Here is a 19534-nt window from a genome sequence, read left to right as displayed (position 1 = left end):
TGAATGTTTGGCTGTGAATTTTGTCATATTAAAAATATAGCAAACAAACAAGCTAGCCTCTGGCTCTTTCCCCTGTGCCAGTCTCACACACAGATCTATGTCTCCCAGAGTCACCTATTTTTGGCAGCAGCTGAGAAGTCCTACTGTCCACTTTATAGGTAGGATTGCTTTCCTTCCCTGTTCTTCTGGCCAGGAAACTTCAGAGTGGAACTTGCAAAAGTCCTTGGAGAGGGAGTGAGCATGAAAACATGGGAAAAAATTAATCTCAGTGGAAATCCTTGACTAATTGACAGGCTGGAATAAGAATGACCATAGACCCCAAACTATGCCAGGCAACCAGTCTGCTCCAGGCACTGCAAGCTCACTCAGCCAGCCACATGCCTGGCTGTTTTGCTCTGCCAGCTTTACAAGGCCTAATTAGCTCTGTTCCTTTTGTTTGTAATTACAAAAGCAAACAGCCTTTGGAGAGAAGGGAATAGAGGAGGCAGCTCCTTGACTGAGCTTAAGAAAATGTTTTAAGTAAAGTTTGTCTCCTACCAGATGTACTTGAAAATATGAAAGGGATAAACAAAAGAGCCCTGGTAAACAGAAAAAGGTTTCCAGGCCAGGTAGAAGCAAGGGGAATAGAGTCTTGCTCCCACTGAGAGGGAGCTCTCAGTGCAGGTTAGAAGAGACCATCTACCCAGACTCTACCCAGTCTGCAAAAATGTACACTTGAGTGGTTGTGGTCATTGTCACAGCTGGGAAAAGCACAGTACCCTCCTCCCCAAAGAGGCTTTAGAGCAATATGGATCCTCCCAGGGCCCATCTCTTCATGATTCCTGTTAATCCAGAAATGTCAAGGAATTGCACATAAGTTTTTACAAGACACATAGATCAGCAGGTCTCTTCCTGCTCTGGAGGCAGAACATCTTGTACAGATAGCCACAGCCTGCACATACCCTACCCCCGATAAAGCTACAGAGCGCAAAGCAGTGCTGAAACACAAGAGCATCTCTCCCGAGAGCGCCTCAGCTCCACACCCTATCCCTTCCCCATTCCTGCAGCTCCCACTCCCCTGTGAGGGAGCCATCTGCCTTCCCCCTGCCCCTTCCTGCTCCACCCAGGGTGCAGCCTGCCTCGCGGAGGAGCAGACCTTCTGGTTCCCGGGCTGCAATTGTAGCAGATTACTGGGTGAGTTTCTGCCAGAGGCCATGACTGCCTGACTCACTGCAGAAGATTTGTCCCCACCTACGTCTGCTGTAGATACACAGCTAAACAAGCTCCATACCGACAGGCAGGCTCTCAAAAGCCCAAGCCCCCCTCTTCCATGCCCACTGTCCAAGTTCTGCCCAAAACCACGAAATGAAGTAACACAGTCTGATTTTCCTTAAAAAAAGTCCATTTATTGAAATTGTTTAAACACTTTATACAAGTTTCCAATACAAGCATCTGCTCCCTGTCTCAGGGTTAATGCAAATACAAAAGCACATACTTCCGCAGCTCTTTAATGTGACCTGAGCCACCACCTCCTAAGACAAGGTCTCATGAGGCAGCTGCTGTGCATGGGCAATTCCTCATGAAGAAATGGAAGCCACATGACCCAGCTCCAAGTTCAGGCCAACATCAACTCAAGCCTGAAGCAAATGCTCTGGTTGGTTTCTTTTAGTAACTTTGAGTTATGTTGCAGGGAGTTAGGTCAAACAGAGGTACAGGGCTTATACAAACCACTAACACCATGGCTGTACATCGCTCAGCCCCAGAGGCGCTCCCCATGTACAGAAGGAAATCAAGAAGTCTGATGCCTCTGAACACATACACAATTATAAAGCCTGGTCAGAAGCAACCAGTTTCTTTCTGTAGAAAAAACAATGTTGAGCTTTGGAGAACTGGTATCATCCTTCTAGGAATTAGGAGACTTAACTCCAGACAGCCTCAGCCAGTGTTAGTCAAACACCAAATGACTGACTGGGTGTTTCAGAGGAAGGGTTGGGAACCTTTGATGAGCTTCATTTTTTTTTTTTTTTAAACATATGACTTAATATGCAAGGATGGCTTTATCTTTAAAATGCTAGTTTCTTCCTCTTTGGTGAGCTTGTATTAAAAGAAAATTCCATAGCCTTTGGGTCAGTTTCCTTGGAATTTGCCTTCATATCATCACTCAAAGTGTTTACAAGAAAAAAAGACAGGATCCAATGGCAGCATGTGAGGTATCCTTGGGGAGACATCGGGAGCAGCAGTACATTCAGTTCGGTTTAACACATTTAGCTGCATAAGGCAAACTGAGATCAGTAACTAAGCCCAGATGAGAGACTCAAGAAAAGAGGAGAGTGTTTGTTAAAAGGTGGCCTGTAACACACAGAGGATAAAGCTTCAAGCTCAGTTAGGTACTAGAGTGGCAACATGGAGAAACAATCACCGGCAGCACTCGGCATCTAAGGAACAGGAGCAGCAGCCCCACCAGAGGCACCCAGTGAAAACAGAAGGCAATCATTTTTCTTTAGCTCTTCCCTGGCACCAGGAAAACCTGTTGCTGCTTTGGGAGTCCACTAACCTCTGCAGTCACAATTTTGCAGCCTTTTGCTCAAACACAATCAACTTACAAGGTCTTGTCAAAAGAGCGATGACATACAATTAAGCCAAGCCACCTTACACTGCATCTTCTATTGGCCAACAGCGTGTGCATGGGCACTTACAGGTTTCTGTTTGGTAAGCCGCAGCAATTTGTGTCTGACCCTTTGTCATGCCAATCTGCGCAGAAAGTGTGCTGAAGATGATGCCAATAAGACAGTACAAGAGTATTTTGGATCTCTTCAAACATTCCTACATGTAAAGTCTTTTCCCTAAAATTATATGTCCCCTTAAGCTATTGGTTTCATTACTTTGATATATGTTCCTTTAATTTCTACACACACCACACTGGGCTCTAACTTAATGGGTCTCAATTGTTACCATCTTTTTTTTTTTAAAAAAAATCAAACTAAAAAAAGCACCAACATCCATCTAAAAAAAAAAATAAGTATCATTTTTCCCTTTTACTCCCAAATACTAAACTTAACCCAAACTTGGAGGTTTCATCTTTCCAGTGGCAACACCTATGTACCTAGGCTAGCCTTCCTCCACGGGCTGGGAGAGAAAGGAGAAGTTATGTCCAGTAGCAAAGATTACAAAAATATACATATTTTTGGGAGAAGAGGAAGGCAGAACCTAGAGTCTGAACTCTGCTCAGGACAGTAGCATTGTAGTGTCCTCTCCAAAATGCTTTCACTACCAGTGCTGGTGGCTCCTCTTGTTTCATTATACATAATCCTTCCCTGTGGAGGGGGCATTTTTTGGATAGCCTCGGGTGGGTGGATACGAAGTTTCTCTCCGTGGACAGGAGCAGCAGAGGAAGGCTCCCCCCAGAATGGCCAGAGAAGCAGCTGCCCAGCCGATGAAGAGAGCTGATCCAAACTCGAATCTGGGGGAGAAAGAAGGAAGAAAGTGAATACCACAAGTAATGCCTCTGGATTCCAGTGCTGGCATGTTCACATAAAGCTGAAGGGAGCTGAAATTGGGATAGAAGTGGCTTCCTACAAGGCAGCAGTTTGGAGCAGCATGAGGCACAGCTGACCCTCAAAGCCAGAGCTTTGCATGCTGGCTTAGTCCAGTCTGTCTGATCACCCTGCAGAGCTACAGCAGGGCCAAATACTGTGCAAGCCAGGCCGTAAGCATTTAGTGGAGGAAAAACACTGAAGTCACAGCAGTTAAGTCCCTGGCAGTGATGCTGCCTTAAACCCAAGACTTATAAGCCACATGGATGATGAGATCTAGTCCTAATGCTCTTTCTGCACAGTTCAAAGTCAACCAAGCTAGCTCAGGAAATTGCCTTCTTTGTTTTCAGCCACTGCTACTCAGAACTAAGGCCTGTAAGTGTTTGTCATGGTATACGTGTTATATCCATGCTCTAAGTGTTATATCAAATAGGTCAGTACCTGGTGTTGACAGGAGTGAAAGGATCATAAAAGGCCCGAGCCACTCTGTTGCCATACCATGATGTGGCCACCAGCGCTGCCAAACCTGCACATGAAGGGAACACAACATGGTGACTTACTAGGAAAAACACAATCAACAAAATCACTGCAAAAATAAGTGTGTAATAGAACCAGCATCTGGAGTGATGCTGAGCTGCTGCTGCTGCCCTGGGAAGTTCTGAGCTGTTACTTAATGCTGCTTGGGAGAGAAGTTAAGAAAGGATCTGAGGTCACCCACAGATACATGGCACCAAAAGCAGGACTGTTGACAGCCTTTCACCAAAGCAGGGTGTACAGGTCAAAATCAGTCTGTCAATAGAAGGCATGCAGCCCATATAGAAAGTATGTTGCTATGGCAAGAGACCCTTTGGTGCCTCAACCAGCAGCTACTGTGCCAAAGTCTGCTAGGGAATTCCCAGTCCCAAATGCTCTTGGAGCAATGACAGCAAGTCCTTGCCCATCCTCTTATACCCCATGCAGGATTAAAGGCCTGCGGAAAATGGCACATTTAACACTACATTACCAACCTGCAACGAGGAAGATCACACCACCGAAGACAGCCATCCGCATCTTCTTCACCTGGTCGTCTTCCATGCACTTCATGCATTTCATGCCAGTCACGGCAACAAATAGCGCGATAAGGCCCAGGACTATTGCAGCCACCATCAAAGCCCGAGTGGCCTGCAGACTGCCTAGAAAACATTAGGATTTGAATTAACACAAAGAAAACTGAAGATACAAAGAGAAATTCAAATTACTGGGCTCAGTAATCATGTGTCAAAATACTTTGCTCCCTGTTACACAGGATACAACCGAGCAAGACATTTCTTGTTGGCTTTAAGCTCCCAGAGACTATCATGCACCAGGACCAGAGGGCTCTCAGCCTCTTCTAAATCGCATAGTGAACAAGGGCATGCACCTTTTTGCAGGAAATGACCTGGGAATTGCCCTCAGACATCTTTTGTTCCTTGAGCATTTGAATCCCAATTGGAAGGACACATCTGTTTATCAAAAGAAGTATTCAGATTGAGGCTCTACCTTGACAAAGCATTTAGGCACATGTTTTAATATGAATGGTACCGTACATATGAATAGTCCCACAGCAGAAAGCAAGGCCCCTCTATTGCTCAACACTTACAAAACCTGTCTTTTATACAAATACCTCAGTGCTGATTTAGATATTTTTGTGCTAAATCCTCAGCTTGAGTCCCAGAGGGTACAAAAATACAATTGCAACAGAAACAGGACTTTCCCAGTCAAGTGAAAAACAAGAGTGGGGTTTTTTTTTCTACCTAAAATATTTAGCTTATTAGACTCAAAAATATGCAAATGTTTTAAGATCATCTTGTATTTTTGAAGAATTGGAGCACGGAATGATGCCTCCCATAGGCAATGGTTGTATTTGCCTGGGTTCTCAGACAGACTCAATGTACTTTATCCAGGATTTGGTTTTATATGGACTCATCTGAAGGTACATACACACTAACTCTATGTACATGAGCTATTGAATTTAATTTTCTTGGTACCAAAGGAGAAAATCATCTAGATTAAGTAATTACTAAAAATACTCAGGTGACAAAACACCTGAATAGCAGTGAAATAAGAGCCTGAGCTTTATTGCCTGGCAAATCAGGTTTGTTTGAACAGCATGGATTTTAATATACAGTCCTGTTAAGATCTGGGAACAAACAAGGCTAATTAATCAAAGGAACAAGCTCCCAGGAGCACACTGTAACCGAGGTAAAAAGGTCCCCTGACACAGAAGGTTATCTAGCAGCGACACATGTACAGTTTTAGCAAAGTATCACCAGAATCCGTTCCCAAGTCTAGAGCTCATCCCTCAGAAAGCACACTGACAGTATTGCAAAGTACTTCAAGCTTAGACAACTGCAACTGCAAGATTTAAGCCTTCAGCAGAGCACCTGCAAACTCATCGCTGGTATGGTGAACCCATCGCAGCCCATGCTATAGCAGCAGGTTCTTTGGCTCAACCTGAACCACAGACAGGAGTTCAAAACTCCTATGACCCACACCAACAACAGGGCCATTAGGCTCTGGTTTTGCCTTAAAACAGATCTGATCTACAGATCTAACAAACCTTATTGTTCTGTAAAGAGATTATGAAACCAGTTAAAAACACAGTGAAAGGGCAATATTCAGAACAATAGGAAGGGACACACTGTCATAAGAGTCTTGGCTTTCTCAGGAAAAATCCCACAATCAGCTTGGCAGATGTCATCTCTTCCTTCAAAGGGGAAGGGTGTCACACCTCCACACCACCCAGGTGTTTGTCAAAACCCATCACATTGATTGCAGAAACCCATTTACAAAGCCATTTCTCACTTCAGCATAAATCACAACACCAGTATCCAGACACATTTTTAACAAATTTATCTACAATGTCAGAGATTACACAGGTTACCACTTGGGCAACCAATTCAGCTGCCGTACATTTAAGGCTAAACTGCATGACAGCAGCAGCTCTGGAGAGGCCAACGCCTGAACACTGGTTCATACCATGGGAAAGGACATTTTCTGCAGAGGAACCCGATCTGTTTCATCAAGTCTACAGTAAGTTGGGCTTAGTCTTGCTGCAGAAGAAGTTTCTCTGTTGGACAGGGTTTTGAAAAAGTTATTTCATGAATCTGAAAATAGGAAATGTTATTTCAAACAACGAGAAAACTTTGTTATAAGGCTGAGAAGAGACCTCTCACCTTCAAACACAGTACTAAGGGACAAACACAGGAAGATGCTTGAAAGTTTCTATGACCTCAGAAGACCTAGGTATGAAATCTGCTGAAATCTCAAGATGTACAAGTATTAACTGGATGCACGCCACAACAGCTTTGCAGAAGCTGCGGAACAAAAAGCGGCATTGTGAGCATTTCCCAGGGCTGCCCGCTTTCTGCAGCGGAGCCTGGAGGGGCATCTCCCGCTGTCCTCATCCCTGCCTTACGCATGGCTCCACGGCAAAAGAGGACAGAAGCACTTAGGAAGCCTGCAGTACTACAGAAAAAAAACCAAACAGGTTGGAGCATTTGCAGAACAGACTGTCCCTTTAGCCCAAGAAGTTTCAATGTGACATGACTGTATTAGCAAATAATCCTCCCCCGACCCAGCCTGGCTGCCCTGTGCTCATAGCACAGGCTGGGAGACAGCGCCTTTGTCTCCCTACCACTTTTGCAATGTGTGCAGTACCCTGACTAGTTAATCATCATACAAGCTATTAGTTATTACGTGCACATTAACGACTGGGTTGTCAATGGAAGCTGCACATCCAGAGGCTAAGAAAGCCAGTTTAACACTAGTTCTGTTGTTAACACGGGCCTTTCCAGGTGCTTTAAAAATCTCAAATTATATAAATATAATATTGTCCTAACTTGCCAAACAGGACGGGCTACTGACAAGCAGAACTACTCCACAACTATTTAACTTTACAACTTTTATCATGTTAGAGAGAAACAGGATTTCCCCCACACTCCTTGTTGCTGCAATCATCTCGCCAACAGCACAGGTAGCGCAGCGCTCGCAGCCTCCCACGCCGTACACCACCACGCCACGGCTGTCGGAAAGCCCAGGCAGCCTCAGGAGCCCTCAGAGAAAAACACAGTCTGATAGGAGGCACGACAAAATGGCCTGGCACCCAACAACAGCTGTCAGATGGCAACGAAACCACTATTGACTCAGAAGCCAAGCCTTTTTATTGCTGGTTAGTAATGAGAGACCTGGCCTGAAAAGCCGATAGCAGGAAAGCAGCACGTACTGAAGAACAGAGGCTTAAAACTACTGAGGATGATTAATATGAAATGTGAATTCTGCAAGCCATAAAATACTGTTTTAAGTCGATAAAAATCACATGGCACTCACACCTGTTTTACGTAATGAAACCCACTTTTTTAAAACATGCTTGTTTAACTGTTTGTTAAACAGTTCTGACTTATTGTTAGTGGGTTTGGACACAAACTACATCATGTAGTTTATCTGAAGCCTACAGAACACTTTCCTTCCCACAACTATGATTACCTGACACAGATGTAATTGCTGGCAACTGCTTAGTTACCAAAAAAAAAAAAAAGAAAAAAGAAAAAGGACTTCACTTGCATATGTTTGAGGTTATTTTTCTGTCATCACATTTCCTTATTTATTCTGTTTATGTCATCTACATTATTACAGAAAAGCTGCTGGGAAAGTGCCACGGGATTTTTGTAATGCCTGTTTGTAATGCAAAATTGCTGTAATGGCTCTGTGTGCAGATGATTTTCTGATAGGGATGCTCGTTGACTGCCTTGTTTGTTTTTAAACTATGAACTTTTCCTTTCCTTCCCATGGGCATCCATGCAACCAAGATAGAATACAGGTGAAACAGATGCTCTGCAGCTCCCTCTAATTTCTGCAAGGGAAGTTCCCCAGGAGTTACAAGCACCCCTGTAGCATAGGAAGCACATTGGATCACCACCTCCAAGAGAAGTCAGCAGCCTTAAGAGTCTCCCCACTGGGGTTTCATGAAAGTTGAAATCTCCTTGAAGGAGCAGGATCCGAGATCCCGCTGTTCCGCCCTGCCAGCATGTGAAAGTTACTTCTGTGCAGCAGGCAAAGGAATGAGAAGACCTGAGCAAGCCATAACAGCTTCAGAGCTGGCCAGCAGACATCTCCCACTTTGCAGTCATTCTGGCTGGACCCAAAAGCCAGATGGCTTGAAAGCTTTCAACTCCCTTACCAGCACCCCCATCACATCATATTCCACTATGTAGTCCTTCAAAGCATCTCCCCACAAGTCCAAAAAACTGTACAGAGGGATCTGGGCAGGACACAAGACTTGGACAGGGTCATGTTTCTTGCCAAAATGCAAAGGCTGGGAAGCCCTCACTGCATATCCAGTGCAAAAGAAGCAAGTTCAGTAGGTGACAGTGGCCTTGGTCTCTGCCTGCTCCAAAGCAAATAAGGTTCAATGCTCTCCTGCAGTCACTCAAACAGCTTACTGGTAGGACAGGCAACACACTGTACCACCATCTCCAGATTCCTGGTCAGAGGAGACCTGGGCAGCCTGTTTTCCCACGAAGCCTGGAAATTCCCTTACCGAGAGATTTAGTAAGACATACTAACACTAGCTGCTAAAGCTGCTTAGAAGCTGCTCCTAGAGCAATAAAGCCAGTGTATTGCAACAGACTCCCATCCTTCTTGCTGTCACAATACAGCATCACACAGGAACAGCCTCGGTGGCATTCCAAGTAACCCTCTACCTTCTCAAAGTGCAGCACAGTGAGACTGTTTTATCACTTGATCATGGTTTTTCATGAGGAAGGAACAAGGATTGAGAAACATGGGAGCAAATTAACCCTTAACTCACACGAAAGTGCAGATACCAGCAGGTTCTACCTGCTTAGTCCAGATCTAAAGATGGAGAGGTGACAAACTATTTGGACACACTTGTCCCTTGTGCTATAGCTTTGTTGCTCCCAGGGCCACCCTCCCAACTCTCCCACCACAGAGCAGCAGTAACCTGAGCACAAACCCTTCCTTCCCCCACCCATCCTCTTTTCCAGCTCCTGGAACAGGCTCAGCCAGGGATGCAGGAGGAAAGATTTCACATTTCAGTGATGCTGTTTGACCCAGAGGACATCCAAACCCTTGTTTATTTTCTGGGCTAGGGCACAAAGGCTCATTGTGGATGTACTAGGTTTGGTGATGAAGTGGTAGATGGGTCTCAGCTTGTCCAAGCACAGAACCTCTCCCAGCAAAACCAAACAGGGCGATAAGTATTTTCATCTAAAACAGCCTAGACAGGACCCAGATCAACCTCTGCTCTGAAAAGGAGAGTGCGGTTAGGTGGGGCTGAAAGCTTCCAGAGACAGGTACCAGGAGCCCTTCTCCCTCCTGTCCAAGACCCCGGAGGAGCACAAAGCTCAGCTAAGCTCCATGGACGATGCTGGAGGGCTACAAGAACAATGCTGAGGCTGTGCAACAAAGCCTTGTTGCAAGGGTGGCTTTTGTTGCCTCTATGTCTGCATGTGGCCACGCACCACTTTTCACGTAAGCCAGCAAAACGCAGCCTTTTTATTGCCTGAATGGGAGCACTGACATAAGCCCTCAGCTGAACGCAGCTGCGGGAGAAGTGCCAGCATGGGTGCACTCAGGCAGCGCAGCCACACAGGAGGCTGGTGGCCCCTTGGTTGGCTAACAGTGCTGATCAGCTTGTGCCACCCCCTTATCTGCCATGCAGCATCACTCCAAACACTGGCACAGCTGGAGGAATGGCAACAGCTACCTAATACGCAAGCTGGCAAAGCTTTCCAGAATTCCCACATCCATGAATTACTGCAGGTGTGAGGAGGCTTAGTCCTTTCTACAAGGACAAAGTAATTACAGATCTGAGCCTCTCCCACCAGCGCACGAGGCTCTGACGGGTGGCTCAGAGCATGTGAAGCTCTGGCAGGAAAGTGTGGCCAGGCAGAAGTTGTTTTTCTGCCCACGCAGCTGTACCACCTTCATCACGATATAAAATGAATGCAGTGAGTGAGCTCTTACTGCACAGCTACACCTGTCCCAGGCTGTTGAATTGGGTATAAATGGGTATTTTTTCACACCTCCACCCAAAACAGCACTGCTGGTCCTGCCTGAGCCTATGCGGCTGCAAGACCTTGAAGGGAGACCAGGGAGGGAAAGCAGCAGATAAGGTGTACGTCCCCAGGTGTGATCTGCTTTCAACTGGGAAAGCCACAAGCTGGGCTAGGAAAGAACAAGGAGTCTTTTAGCCAGCCCTCACTGACTTTCCCAACGAGGAAAAACGTCCCCTGCGATTTCCAGAGTTCTTGGGCTTCCCGGGAATTTTCAGGCAAGGGTGCCCTGCAGGGCTTGTTAGAGGACAAAAGGCCACAGAGAGCTCAGCCTGGGTCCCCTGGCACCTCACACCTCCCTCCCTCCCTCGTAGCCCTGGAGGAGAGGAGCCGGCATTGTTTGCAGGACAAAGGTGAGGGAAGCAGCTGGTTTTCAGCACTCGGCCACGAACGGGGCAGGTCTGGAGGTCCTGGGGCAGGTTTTTAGGGGTCCGTTCAAGCCAGGCTCCGCATCTGATTCTGCGGGCAGGTCTCATTTACAGCACAATGGGCTGCAACCACACAGCCCCCCGAGGCGGTTTCACCTTTCGCAACCCATCCAGGGGGGCGGCTGGAGATCCCTCAGCCCTGCTGGCATCTTCGCCCCCCACCCCCAGTGCGAGATAAGAGGCCTGAAGCTGGGCTTGTACATAATTACAGCTCAAACCACTAAGTGGGTGCTTAGCCCAGCCCTGATTACCCGCAGTCCTGCACCCCGGTAGTGCTAAGTGGGTGCACCGCACTCTCAAGAGAGATAATTTGCCAGCTGTAAGGGCCCACAGGTGTTCGCGGCAAGGGTGACTGATGTGGGCTAGCCGTGAAGGTGGGGCCCGGGGTGTCCTGCTTCACTGCGTGACACACTGGCAGAGTTAGTGGCAACCTGTATCGGGGATCCTCCCCAAGGTCCTCGGTTCATGCGAAACTGCCTGCTCATTCCTTCGGGAAAGAGAAGGTGACCAAGGTGGCAATTATTATTTTATTAATTGGGGAGGGAGAAGGATGAAGGTGTTCCAGTTACAAGACACTACTGGACTCGGGATGACGGGATGGATATTGAGAAAGTTTTTTTTTTTTTTTAAAACTCCTTTGGGTGTCAGCTTAAGTTCTAAGCTCCAGCGCTCTAGAAACAGCGCTCACTGGGTCCAGCTCGGTGCGACAGCCCCGAGTGACACTCCAGACAGCCAGGTCCCGCATGTGTGAGATAGCTTCACCGTCCCAGGACAAGAGAATAGACCTAGAGCTTTTACCTTGATGTACTGGTCCGCCTGAAAACTACAGGCAGTGCTACCTGGGCTGGAGTCCAGCTCACCTGCCAGCCCTTTGCTCAAAACCCCGCGGGAGTAGCAGCGGCTTTCCCAGAGAACAAAAGACGAAACAGGCAAACACAAAAAGAAAAGGAGCTGTGCTCGAACAGCTCACTTCAGCACCGTTCCCCGCTGAGCCCTGTAAACGGGGGCAGTCCTTATCTGAACTTCCACAGCCAAAAACTCTCGCCGCAACCACGGCGTTTTCCCGAACACACGTGGAGAATCTGACCCTTCCTATCCCGTTTTTTATAGGGGGACGTGCAGCCGGTGTGCGGGCAGGGTGCTGCGGGAGGGCTCCGGCTCCCTCCCCCGAATACTGCCCGCCGAGCCCCCCCCCCGCCCCGAGGGGCTGTCACCGAGGGAGTCACCCTCCGCCCCGGCGGGGAGATTCCCCACAACACGCGTCCGAGCCCCAACGGGACGAAGGGCCGCCAAAAAGATGGGTGACCCTGAGCTCTGCACCTCCAGCCCCGCAGCTCCAACGGGACAGAGACTCTAAACCCGGCGGCACCGGCACCCTCGGCAGGACAGGCCCCTGAGGGAAAGAGTGGGGGCGACAGGACTGGCACCCCCAGTCCCAATACTTCAGCCCAAGCCCCGACACGACCGGCACCGGCGTGGGGGTAACGACCTTACGGGACCGGTACCTTCAGCCCCGACCGGAAAGCACGAAGGGGATAACCCCGACGGGACAGACCCCTCCCCAGCCTCAACTCCGACAGGATGGGCACCCCAACACCCGCACCCCTCCCGCCCCCAGCCCCAGCTTACCCTCCAGCTTGAGCAGCGAGTCGTACACCTTGCACTGGATCTGCCCCGTGCTCTGCATGGCGCACGACATCCACAGCCCCTCGTAGAGCGCCTGGGCTGTGACGATGTTGTCCCCCGCGTAGGATGCCATCTTCCACTGGGGCATGGCGGTGCTGATGATGATGCCGATCCAGCCCAGGAAGGCCAGCACGAAGCCCAAGAGCTGCAGTCCCCCGCTAGCCATGTCTGCGCGGAGCCGAGAAGCGGGGAAGCGCGGAGAGAGGGCAAGGCTGCTCCGCGCCGGCGGAGGGTCGCTGCGAAGGGCAGGTAGAGAAGCGCAACCAGCTCCGCGCACCGCAACTACCTCCCGCGCGCCGCCCCGCGCAGCTTTTTAAAGCCGCGCAAAGTGCGCCCCCTGGCGGCCCTGCCCCCGCCCCGCCCCGCGGTGGGGGTTTTCCGCTGTGGAGGTTTTCCGCGGTGGGACGCGGCCCCTCGCACCCACCCGCCTTCCTGCGCGGTACAGCACTGGGGGAGCCGCCCTGGCTGCTCCCGCTCCCCCGCCTTCCTCCCTGCAGCGCAGCGTTGGGGAGGGGATACCAACACCCCCGGGATGAGTGGGGCACTAAAATACCACCCACCCCCTCCCCCCCCCCCCCGCCTCGGGGTGACCCCCTCCTTCAGAGTTTCGCCCCGACCCGCAGCTCCCGGGGCTCACTATTCCCTTCGCTTCCTCTAAAGGAACTGGGTCTGTCCTTTCTGTGTCCGCGGGGCTTGCCGGGGGATGCGTTGGCACCCTGGGAGGTTTTGGCACCCCCGAAGAGTGCCCTGATTGTGCTCGTGGGTCTCTTCCCTTCCAGAGCTGGGGGCCCTCACAGCATGAACCCACCTCACCCTCCTTGGGTTTAGCTGCCTGTTGCTGCCCTTTACCAGCCGGAGTGACAAACTTCCCTTTTCGGTGAAGACACCCTCCTCGAGCCACCGCATTGGATGGGAAAGGTGGAGATCCACCTGTCCCACTGATGTTCCTGTCACCCAGCCCATCCCAGTGCTACCACCAAGACAAGGGCGAGGGGGCATTTCCTACCTGGCAGACCCACTGCCCGGCTCCCCAGCCACACAACACACATGGGAATAAACTGCTGCAGGGGCAGTAATGGAGCAGTCATGGAAATGATCGGTGATGTGATTTTAGAGGGCTTTCAAAGATGCAGCTGAGCAAACACTCATCAGCCCCATACAAATGTGCCAGGACCCTAAATCCAAACTTTTGAATCTACCAATTTAATAAGGACGATGTGCTGTACATCTTTGCATTCCTGGGTCTCCCTTAAAGGAGAAATTTTGATATTTGAACGCTTCAGTGATTTACTAAGGCTTATTGAACAAAAGGATTACAGACCAGGAAGGAGAGTCCCCTTTCTCGGGCGTGTATTTGTCCAGTTACTATAGTTGCCCTTTCTCCTACGTGAATATTTGAATATTGAGAGATCCGGACTCAGAATAGGTGGAGTGAGGAAATACTGTCTCATTCGAGGGCCCGGCGAGCACATGGCATGGTCTGGGTGGTGCCGCCTGCCATCCTCACAGGCTGGACGGAGGGGACCTTCAGCCTGGACCTGCTGTAATCCCAGGCTCTGAGATAAACAGGTGATAATTACTGATAAAGGTGCTGCTGGAGGTAGGGATGGGGTGGTATTGTTTTGACACCATGGTTTGCTGCATTCTGATGACTTAGGAGATTTTGCTGGAGCTGCTTCCTGAGATGTGCAAACAAACAGACCCGTGATTACCTGACCAGTCCTGCGCAATGCCGGAGAGGGGGGTCAAAGGGGAGAAAAGCAACTGCAATCTTGCCACACCGGGCAGAGACAAAGCGAGGCTGGTTTGCTCTGAAAACACTCGCGGCTGCTGCCGGTCCCCAGTGTCCATCAGCGCTGGTGTGACGAAATCCATGCCGGTTACCTGGTAGCAAACTTTACCGGTCGTGTCCTTTTTCACTTGCAAAGGAATTAGGGAGCTGTGAATTTGCAGCTGAAGAAATGGGGTTTTTCAGGGTCTCTGTGGGTCCTGGTTTTATAGCAGAGGAAAGCAGCAAAGCATTCTTTGGCCACACAAAGATAACAAAGTAGATGAATCTCTCTGTATATTCATCAAAAACTCTGCTTTGTGTATTCATCAAGAAACCAGGGCGGTGCTGGCTGTTGGAGCTGGTCCCTGGGAGCAACAATTCCTTGCCCGATGAAGAGGCAGGGCAGAAACCTGCGCGAACCCGAGGAAAGCAGGGTTAGGAGTGTCTGGATTTGATCATTGATGTCTGGGTAGTCATATCAGCCCAGTAGTGTCCATCTGCAAAGGAATGTGCAGTATTCCTAGGTGCTTCGGTGCACTGAACTGACTCACCCCTCTCCTGCCATCCCCAGACAGATCAGGCAGCTCCTTGCTGACTCCTTCAGCTGAGGTCAGCTCTGGACAGGAGTACAAGTTCCAAAGATGCTTTTAGCAGGTTTAGATCCTTTGGCTGAAGGCTCCAAGCAGCTGGGAAGGGGAATGGAGACGTTTTGTGTGGGAAGGACTTGGGCTTTCTACGGAACCTTCTAGGAAAGTACAGGGAGGAGTCCTGGGTGGCAACGATCTGACTGCGCTTGCACTAGGAGGGACATCAAGAGTGGTCTTGAGGAGATGCATGTAGCAGGCACGCAGGCACGTGCTGCTTGATGCAGCACTCCGACCATACTGCTGGAAGGACTACAGTCCATGTCCACCTTGTACTTGGGAAAAGCTGGGCTCAGGGTGAGTCCTGGTGGCACCTTTGGGACAATTTGTGCCAAATCTGCCCACACTGTGAGTCTGAGTGCTTGGACATACAGCAGGGACACCATGCATCCTCAGTTTCTTCCGCTTCCAGAAGGCCACAGAGCTTAGACTGAAGACAACCCTGTTCTGTGAGGGGTGCTGTGGGATTACAGCCTGTAGCTGCCTGGAGATGGGTGCTGCGTGCCTGAGGGGCTGTATAGCCAACGCACTGTTCCTCTGTCCCACCTGGGTGTTGCACTGGGCAGTGTCACTGGGTGAATGCATGACGGAGTGGCCTTGGGTCAAACACAACCAATGAAAGGCAATACTGAGATACATCCATGTGCTCTTGGACCTCCCACCGTCCATGTAGCTGCAGCACAGGCTCTTCTCTGGGTCTCTGAGCACACTTTCTGGGCACAAGTTATGTGCCTGCATTTTGCTCTCTGGAGGTGAGAGCTTGAAGACAAGTGGCTCCTGTCACTGTGACCACTGACCACCATGATAGCTCATAGAAACACCTTGTGCACAGAGTCCCAACCTCACGAACGCTCAATTTAAGTTTTGCTTTCCAGGGCTAATTTGAAGTCGATACTTATTACTCACATTTCATGAAAGATTTCAAAACTCAGCAACTCTTTCTGTGGACATCACAAGGAATTTACACAGCAAGATAAACACTGAAACTCCGCTTTTCCCCTTCATCACTCATCAGAGTTCTCAGCGCTCTGGAATTTGCTGAGAATTTTACAGCATCCCTGAGAGCATCAAGTCTTCTCTTCTGGACTTCCCTCCTTTCTTTGAGAAGTGAAATATCTTCTTTGTTTTCTTTAGATTATTTTCTGCACTCGTTCAATGGGTAAAATAAACCCTCTCTTTATCAATAATCACCGCCTTCCCTCCTCTGCCTAAAATTATTTTTTACACTGGAAGTCCCAAAGAGTTTTCACTCTATTTTTGCCCATTTTTTCTACCTGACTTTTTGGGGAAATACCATTCCTTCAGATCATTAATCTCAGCTGAACTACCTGGCTTTATCCAAGGTGTCGCAATCTCCTCTGTACTCTCCAGGCTAAAGGTATTCCAGTACTGACAATCCTTAGTGACTGGCCTGTTTTTAAGTAAACATGTGAGTCTTCAATTTTTGCCCTTTGCAAAAGACAGATCAAGTGAGAAGAGGCATGCCTATAGACAGGTACCGAAATCAGACCGGGGTGTTTCAGTCTGCAGGTAGACAGGCTCCTCTAATTGTTCATAGAGATTGTCCTCATGTGCAACAGTCCTTGTTGCACTGAGCAAACGCTTAACACCTTTGTCCTATCGCTCCTTTGGGTGTTGTTAGTCAGCAAGCAGCCTCGCCCCCGTACTCTGCAGAGGTTTGTGCTCTGTGGGTAGTAAATGATACCTGCTTCCTTTTCTGGCAAAAACAAGCTTTAACGCGTGCCAGGACTTGCAGGTGAACAGCCAGGTTTCCTCTTCTCTCAGACGTTTCTTGGGGAAGGTCTCACTGTGCAATGCCTGCGTTTGGAGAGCACAGGGTCGCATCTGATCCTCTGTCCTGGCGTCCCCTGAAGCTGACCTCCAGGCTGTCCTGAATTCATCCTTGAGCTAAAACTGATGTGCTAGAGGGAAACATCTCATTCTGATTATAAGTTATCAGAAGTATGGGCAGGTGCGCAGAGCAGGCACAGCTGCATGATCCTGGTTTCAGAGCGAAGACACAAGCTCCACATCTGGACCAGAAAATGGGAATGGCCAGACAACATCAGCCCAGCTCACTGTTTCTGGTGACAGCCAGTTGTAGAGCCAGGGAATAACACAAGCACATAGTGACAGTACCCCAAAACATGTTACAGCCCACCCTGATCTGTGTCTGAATATATCCTGAGCCAGTGCCAGTACTTTCAACTTCAATTTTGCTCACTTGATTTTTCCTCCATAAATGTGGCTGTTTGTTTTTTTAAACATCTGGCACTTGCAGCATCCTGCAGCAAGGAGTGCAGGTTAACTCTGTATTTCACAGGAAAAGTACAACAGCTTGTTTCTTTTGAACCTTATGACTTGCTGTTTCATTTGATGTCCCCAATGTTCTGGGAAAAAAAAAAAGGGCAGATTGCTGGGACCACATGCATTTATCTTTGGTTTACATTATCTAGAAAAAAAAAAAAACCCTTAAAATTACTTTCTTGTTTATCTGCAGGCTGTTTTTTCTTCTCTGTCTCCCACTTACTCCCCCGTTCATCCAAGAGAAACACCCCTGCTGAACCTTAGCTCCAAACACTGCTTTGCAGGCAGCGCCCAGATGTCTTTGCCCAGATGTCAGGAGGAGCTAAGACAGCTGCAAATCTTCTCTGGGATTAGTCAGGGGTTGTGTCCAGCCCAGGCTGCAGTGAGGGGCAGACATTGTGTTTGACCATGGTAGCAGCCCAAGCAGCCAAAGATCACAGCTTGCAGGGCTGCAGAGCACAGCAGCACAAAGCAAGCTTAACCCTTCATCAGCTGCTCACTATTGCAGGATTGCCATTCAGTACAAAGTTTTAAAAAAAGTTGTTGGAGAAGACCTGCTCCGAATGACTCATTGCCTAAAAGGCAACAGGATAGCAAATAGCACCAAAATGGGAGCTTTCCTCCACACACCCGAACTGAAATCTGCATTTCCGGGAGGAAAGTTCAGATTTCCTCTCTGGAATTGAAATTTGTGGTTGATGAAGGCAGCATCAGTTAGAGAGACTGACTGAACTTATTTGATACTGACTACACACAGGCAATATATTGTGAAAATTTGATTTCAAATGGGGTGTATGAATTATTCCTTCTCAAGTGTTGGGGATCAGAAACACCAGAAACCCCTCTGTGTTTGATCAGCAGACATGACCTGGAATTCCTAAGCTGCTGCAGATAAAGCAAGCTAATAATCAACTCTCTTCTTGCAGTCATTCAAACATTCCTGTTTCCTCACTGGCTGTATTCAAGCTACAGTTTTGGGAGTAGTTTCACTCTACTCTTCACACAATGGATTTCATCTGGCTCTAGTTATAATGTGCTTGTGTGGAACATGCTGAAGTTTTACGAGGCCAGAGGCTGGCTGAACTCCTGGCTTCTACTCCAAACCACCCTCCGGTGAGGGCTCTGGAGGGGATCGTGTCTCCTCCCTGTCTTCTTGGTTTTCACCTGTTGCCTTTGTTTTTCCTCCTCTCCTGAGTCAGCAACCCACAAATGACCACAAGGCCTGAGACTGTCCCTCAGAATGCCCCAAAACACTGAAATCATCCCTGTCTGTAAACAAATGGTTTTGGCAAATACAAAGCTGCACCGAATGTGTCATTACCCACAGCTCTCAGATCTCCGGGCTTGTCTGTGCAAGGCAGCAAGCTGCTGAGAAATAAAGATGGTCCTGTGTTTGATCACTTGTGTTGTTTTCCAAAGTGATACTGGAAGCTCTGATAGAGATTCCATGGCATGAAACCCATCCCAGGGAGGCCAAGAGATTTGACCCATATGGTAGGATTTATTTTGCTTTCAATTTTCTATTTTAAGATTGTTCTTTCACTGGACATTCTGTACCAGAGGCCAGATAGAAAACAAAAGTCAGACACAATCAAATTAATGGAAACAATAAGTTTCACAGTACTAGAGAGGTAATGGTGGGAAAAGCAGGGAGTTATTAAACTTAATTCTGCATGCTGTCAATAGAAGGTAGCTCTACGTCAAAGCATCGACAAAAGTCTTTCTCAAAAGGTATGAAGCTAATCATGGTGTCAGATGATGGGATAGGTGTGGTGGAGCATCTAGGGAAGAAGCTCAACAGTGAAGTGGCAGGTGGAGAGTGTGCCTTGTTGGAAAGGTCAACCACAAAATGTGGCCACTTTCCCCACCATGTGTCACTAGGGCCATGTGGAGTACAGTAGCTTCTGGTGTCAGAGTCCCAGGGCACGAGAGGGGGAGCAATGAGAGTAAGTGAAGACCCAGGCCTGACTGAGAGGGAGAGAGGGGCAGATTCATGTGTGTGTAAGTGTCATACTCAGTGCATGAGCCATGAGAGATGTGTACCTTGTCCTGACAAGATAAAATTAATCCCTGGTACCAACCATGGAGGAGT

General features: G+C 48.5%; 1 protein-coding gene across 1 annotated transcript; it reads right to left on the bottom strand.

Annotated features, from left to right (window-relative positions):
* Nucleotides 1-1363: 1363 nt before the first annotated feature.
* CLDN1 (claudin 1) lies at nucleotides 1364-12980 on the bottom strand. Its single transcript, XM_086755051.1, has 4 exons — nucleotides 12664-12980; nucleotides 4520-4684; nucleotides 3954-4038; nucleotides 1364-3439 (listed from the first exon to the last, which is right to left on the bottom strand). The coding sequence occupies exons 1-4, from the start codon at nucleotides 12884-12886 to the stop codon at nucleotides 3277-3279; spliced, it is 636 nt and encodes a 211-aa protein (XP_086611177.1). The 5' UTR covers nucleotides 12887-12980; the 3' UTR covers nucleotides 1364-3276.
* Between the last annotated feature and the right edge of the window lie 6554 nt (nucleotides 12981-19534).

The sequence above is a fragment of the Chlamydotis macqueenii genome, chromosome 9 (genome assembly GCF_036417535.1).
Source record: "Chlamydotis macqueenii isolate bChlMac1 chromosome 9, bChlMac1.mat, whole genome shotgun sequence".
Taxonomy (NCBI): Eukaryota; Metazoa; Chordata; class Aves; order Otidiformes; family Otididae; genus Chlamydotis; species Chlamydotis macqueenii.
This window is presented reverse-complemented; position numbering and strand designations above follow the sequence as displayed.

What these genes read in the sequence shown, in the direction of transcription:
- CLDN1 (XM_086755051.1), bottom strand. Translation starts at nt 12,886, where the DNA reads ATGGCTAGCGGGGGACTGCAGCTCTTGGGCTTCGTGCTGGCCTTCCTG. An exon ending in CTCGCTGCTCAAGCTGGAGG is followed by an intron (nt 4,685 to 12,663) that starts GTAAGCTGGGGC and finishes AATGTTTTCTAG; the next exon opens with GCAGTCTGCAGGCCACTCGG. An exon ending in TGTGATCTTCCTCGTTGCAG is followed by an intron (nt 4,039 to 4,519) that starts GTTGGTAATGTA and finishes CTTCATGTGCAG; the next exon opens with GTTTGGCAGCGCTGGTGGCC.